This window comes from Nematolebias whitei, chromosome 6 (genome assembly GCF_014905685.2).
Source record: "Nematolebias whitei isolate Nwh7 chromosome 6, NemWhi1, whole genome shotgun sequence".
Lineage (NCBI taxonomy): Eukaryota > Metazoa > Chordata > Actinopteri > Cyprinodontiformes > Rivulidae > Nematolebias > Nematolebias whitei.
In genome coordinates, this window is record NC_056503.1 from 47,413,216 (window position 1) to 47,418,943 (window position 5,728).

Here is a 5,728-nt window from a genome sequence, read left to right on the forward strand (position 1 = left end):
AGGTGAAAGCAGCAGAAGGCAAGGTGAAAGCAGCAGAAGGCAAGGTGAAAACAGCAGAAGGCAAGGTGAAAGCAGCAGAAGGCTAGGTGAAAGCAGCAGAAGGCTCAGTGAAAGCAGCAGAAGGCTCAGTGAAAGCAGCAGAAGGCTAGGTGAAAGCAGCAAAAGGCTAGGTGAAAGCAGCAGAAGGCTAGGTGAAAGCAGCAGAAGGCTAGGTGAAAGCAGCTGAAGGCTAATTGAAAAAGCAGAAGGCTCAGTGAAAGCAGCTGAAGGCTAGGTGAAAACAGCTGAAGGCTTGGTGAAAGCAACAGAAGGCCAGGTGAAAGCAGCTGAAGGCTAGGTGAAAGCAGCAGAAGGCTAGGTGAAAGCAGCAGAAGTCTATGTGAAAGCAGCAGAAGGCTCGGTGAATGCAGCTGAAGGCTAGGTGAAAACAGCTGAAGTATAGATGAAAACAGCAGAAGGCTAGGTGAAAACAGCTGAAGGCTGCATAGTCTGTTATTAAATGACAAATAAATAAATAACAAATGCATGACAACACGTGCTGAACCCAGAGTGGTTTCACTTTTCATTATAATTTTTTTTTTTTCATTTACCCTTTATTTATCCAGGTAGTCTCATTGAGCCACGAGAACTCATTTTCAAGAACAACCTATTTAGGGAGCAGATGGTGGGGGTTAGGGGCCTTGCTCAGGGGCCCAGAGTGGGGCGAATCACAAATGAGGGTGGAGGCAGGTGTGGGTATTTCACCTTTTCCAACCATATTTAGATGTTGACCGTATTGGGAGTTGAACCTGCAACTTTCCGATCACAGGCTCATCTTTTCTAACCTCTGCGCCACCCCCCCCCCCCCAATAATTGGGTTAAAGTTGAGTGTGTCACGTAGCCGTCTCAGAAGGGTCGTTGTCACTTTATGTCCTCAACATCAGGTGACTGGTCACATGTTTCCAGGTGTGAAAGGTTCCGAGACCCCTGGACAGATGATGCAACAGCTTGACTAACGTTTCGTCGTGCTGCATGGATGAAATCTGATCTTATTTATGCTCATCAGGTCCAACCACCATGATGTCTGAAGGCACCAAGAACATTGTGGAAGCCATGAAGGCTCGAGGAGTCCGCAAAGTGATCGGCTGCATGTCAGGTAGAACTAACGAAGAGAATCAAATGTAGTTTATTTGTCTAATGTGGGTCTAATGTTTACATGGAGGGTGAACCCACACATTTTACTGCACCCAGCCGTTAGAGGGCGGGGCTTGTCGTTTAAGGCTTCAACTTCTGGTTTCTGCTCTTGTCTCTAGTTGTATTGCAGAACCTCACTGGACTGCAGCTGCTGAGGACTAGCGGACAAATGGAGTCTCAAAACCATCTCGAAACATTTGCAGGGATTCTCAATCTCCTCGTAAACCTCGGAGCATTGTGGCCTTGTCGTTTAAATTTTGAACATGTCCCAAGAGTTGGTGCAATAATTTGTTTCTCTAGTCATTAAGCTGTGATTTTCAAAAGTTAACTGCTTAATAACTGGACACCTGGTCAGTTTATGGCAAACGATTAACTGAAAATTTGCTTATTTATTTTCTTGCAAGTTTGAGTCACCAACTAGTTTTAAAGCGTCTCAGCCCAGTAAGGTATCAGCCTAAATGTTAAAAGATCCTGTTTGCCAGTTTGGAGAAGTTACCTTCACCCTGTAGTGGATGTTTGTTGTGTATGGACCAGTTTGATTTAGTGATGTAAAAACAGCTACAGGTGCTCTTCAAATGACACGTTAATAATTACTGACGTGATGTTACCAGCCATAATCTGGCTCCCTACATCCATCCATCATCTTCCACTTGTTCCGAAGTCAGGTCTCGGGGGCAGCATCTTGAGCAGGGAGGTCCAGACAAATCTCTTTCCACAGTCTCCTCTTCCAGCTCTTCTGGGAGGACTCCAAGGTGTTCCCAGCCCGAGAGACATAGTCTCTCCAGCGTGTCCAGTTGGACATGTCCAAAGCACCTCCCTAGGGAGGCACCCAGGGAGCATCCTTAGCAGATGCCCAAACCACCTCAACTGGCTCCTCTCGATGTGGAGGAGCCGCGGTTTTACTCCGAGTCTCTCCTGATAGCTGAACTTCTCACCTTATCTCTAAGGGAGAGTCCAGCTACCCTGAAGAAGAAACTCATTTCAACTGCCTGTATCTACGATCTCATTCATGGTCACTACCCAGAGTTCGTGGCCATAGGTGAGGGTAGGAACGTAGACTGACCAGTAAACGGAGAGCTCTGCCTTACAGCTCAGCTCCTCCTTCACCACAACGGACCGGTGCATAGTCCACAATACTGCTGATGCTGCACCAATCCATCTGTCAACCTCGCGCTCCATTCTTCCGTCACTCATGAACCAAACCCTGAGATACTTGAACTCCTGCACTTGAGGCAGAACCTCACCCTCGACCCGAAGAGGACAATCCACCCTCTTGTGACAGAGGACCACGGCCTCAGATTTGGAGGAGCAAATGTTTATTAATAGATAAAAACTTGATTTGTCTTTGTTAAAGTGTTTGTTTTTACATTACAGGACTGTGATAAAATGTTCAGAAGAGATTAAACTGAACATGTTCATGGTCTGAACATTTGTCCTTCTCTAATGTTCACTTAATTTACTCTTAGATTAAAAAAAAAAAAGAAGGTAGTTTAAATATCAGTACTCCAATCTTTGTCTAAAATATATTTCTGCAGATAACAAATCAATATGTTTTTTTAAACACTTTAGAAAAGCCAAATAAGTGAAGGATGTGGTTTAAAGATTTAAGTCATTTGAGGAAGTACGGTAGGAACCATTAATGTGCTGCTTTTTAAACTTTTATCTCCTTATGTAGTTTGTGCTTCTTCTCTCCTTCCCCCCCCCCCCCCCCCCAGCATTCCTTCTGTGGGACCGCTCCAAAGTCCCGCCCCGTATGCTTCCTGTGACCGAGGACCATGACCGGATGCACGAGGTGCTGAAAACCTCAGGGCTGGACTATGTGGCCGTTATGCCTCCTCACATCGCTGGTCAGCAGAAAACATGCTCATAAAGTCTTTTCAGTGTTTAGCAGCAAAATATATATTTAATGAAGAAAGGAATATTTTTTACAAACTTCTTAAAAAGCATTTGGATCATGTACTGCAGTATATTTGTTTTTCTGTTTTTAGTTTTTCTCTGTTACTTAGAAGAACTTTAACATACCTTCAGCTGTTTTAGCCACTCTGGGCGTCAAAATGTTCGGCTGTTTCAGGACTTTTGGCATCAGTAGCTTTTAGGAATTCTGAATTAATGAACTTGATTTACTTTTTTTATAGAAACGCTGTGAGATCTCTTCAGTTCCTTTAAAAAACATTGTGCTCTTTGAAATTTTCACATACTTCATATATATTTGGCTTTTAGCTAGTGCTTTTGCTTTTTTCAACTGCTAGCTACTGCTTTGCTAACTTTATTTTGTCTGCTGATTTTAGCTACTGTTTTTTTTTTAGCTTTTAGCTGCTGTTTTGCTACATTTTGTCTTCTAAGTACTGTTTGGCTAATTTTACTTTATAGTGTTTTGCTAAGTTTAGCTTCTAGCTAGTGTTTTGCTGGTTTTAACTGCTTGCTAAAGTTACTGCTACAGTTACTGTTCTGCCCATCTTGGCTTTTAGCTTGTTTGGTTAATTTTAGCTTATACAGTAGGTTTTGCTAACTTCAATTTTGGGCACTTGTTTGCAAATTTCAGCATTTAGTTTTCATTTAGCTAATTTTAGCTTTTGTTTAGAAAGTTTTAACTTTAACAATGGTGGTCATTCAGCTCTCAGTTTAGTTTAGCAGAAAATGCTATTTTTTTTTGTTTGTTTGTTTTGATGGTATTTTGTTTGTTTCGGTGTTGCTCTCTGCAGGCGACCTTCCTCTGACGGAGCAGTACATGGTCACAGAGAATATGCTACGAGGAAGAGCCATCTCAAAACACGACCTGGGACATTTCTTTGTCAAATGTCTGTCCACCTCAGAGTGGGACGGCAAGACTGTTGGGGTTTGGGGGGAGTACAAATAGTCCTCGAAACACTGCAGAAGCTCTGATAAATGCCTTTCTGAGATTTAAGTCCCATTTTTAAATGTTCTCCAATCCATAGAAAAAGAGAATTTTGCGGAATGAAGATTTTATCTGTGTGTAAATTCTAACTATCATTCTTTTCATGGTTTTGGCTGAGCAGCTTGAGTTCATCTTGTTTTTTTTATTTGATCTGCATGTTGAAGACTTTTTAAAATAAAATTTCCAATTGTTTGCATTGCTGTTTATGCTGCTTTACATTGCGCAGTTTTTATATTGCATCAGTCATTCATCATAAGAGGCTTCTTACTGTTTCTCTGGAAATAAAAGCATTTATTGTGAGTTGTATGAAGTGCATAATGCATATGTTTTTTAAATTTTTTTATCAGTATTAGGTTACGTGTGTGCTTTGCAAAAGAAAATGACATGTTGGAAAGGTCAAACTACGAACGTATTTTCTGTCAGAACCAGACAGTTACTCATTGTGTGCATTATTTTATAAGGTTGGATCAATTCGACTGGCACATGTGGAAATGGTAATGTAAATCCCCTCAGTTTAGTTATTTTTTAGTTCAAACTGGCATAAAAAATATTATTTTTACTATTAACCTAACCACACAGCAGTTTAAAAATAGAATTTTAGTTTAATTATACTTATGGAGAAAATGTGAAGTTAGAAAAACGTTTTTAAAGCGTTTTACATAATATGACATATGAGTTTGTAAGGATACAGAGGGAAGCGGAAGTTATCTATTTCTGCCTTCAAAATAAAACTTTTGTCATTATTTGCTTGAAAGTTGTGCTACAGAGACGCGTTGTGTAAGGTTTTATTCTGAAAGTCCAAATAGGAAGTTGTTAGCTCGGTGTTTTTCCGCTTTTGTCCAACGCAGAGATTGGAGGTCGACTTGTGGCTGTTCTTTGGACTCGCTGATATTTTATTGCAGCTAAATGACGAGTTTTCGGTATAAAACCGAAACTATGAACTTTTAAATGTCGATACCTGAACGTTGTTGAAGCTGCTGCTTCTTTAAGGTAACAACCGCCTTCATCGGTAACAGTTTTGGGCTCTTAAGTTAAAAAGCTCGTTGACGTGTACGTGTAAGGTCATCCGCTCCTTTTTTGAACTTCCCTCCTCTGAACCATTAAAATCGTGAATAAAATGGGTAAAATTATATTTTAAGAAATGTTTTATTTTTGATCTAACATGGTTTAAACACGTAGACTAAGCCTCACGCCACGAGGTAAACTTTAAAACGATGTTTTAAACATTTTTATTTTTTTTAAATGCCAAATTCAGACGGAAGTACCTTTTTGCAGGTGATGTAATCGTTTAGGAATTAGTGGTATGCAAATTGCATAATACTGATAGTCATTTATCAGTGGTAATCAAAATATTTTATGAGTTATATTTAATATAATACTAATAATGTACGTTTTATAATACAGTAGTTTAATGGGGGGAAAGCTGACGGAATGTTGCGCAATTAAACTTCATTACCCATAATGCCTTTCGACACGCAGCTCGGAACCGTGACGTGAGACTCAAATCACGGGCGGGAGCGAGGCAGATGTGCGAAGCCGTTCAAAGCTTCAGCTCCAGAACATTTAATCCGGAGGCTCATTAAATCGATTGAATCGGTACTTTGATCCCGACTGGGTTTAACGGAACGCGTGACGTCATCACCCGGTTTTTCTTAAGAG

The 5,728-nt window shown here is 40.7% G+C and overlaps 1 protein-coding gene across 1 annotated transcript in view; it reads left to right on the forward strand.

Moving 5' to 3' along the window:
* blvrb (biliverdin reductase B) overlaps nucleotides 1–4,375 on the forward strand; it is a 7,902-nt gene extending 3,527 nt beyond the window's left edge. The window contains exons 3-5 of the mRNA XM_037678361.1: nucleotides 1,046–1,135; nucleotides 2,889–3,020; nucleotides 3,876–4,375. Coding sequence (XP_037534289.1) covers nucleotides 1,046–1,135; nucleotides 2,889–3,020; nucleotides 3,876–4,030 — 377 coding nt within the window. The 3' untranslated portion in view covers nucleotides 4,031–4,375. The remainder of the gene's footprint in view (nucleotides 1–1,045; nucleotides 1,136–2,888; nucleotides 3,021–3,875) is intronic.
* The last annotated feature ends 1,353 nt before the right edge of the window (nucleotides 4,376–5,728 follow it).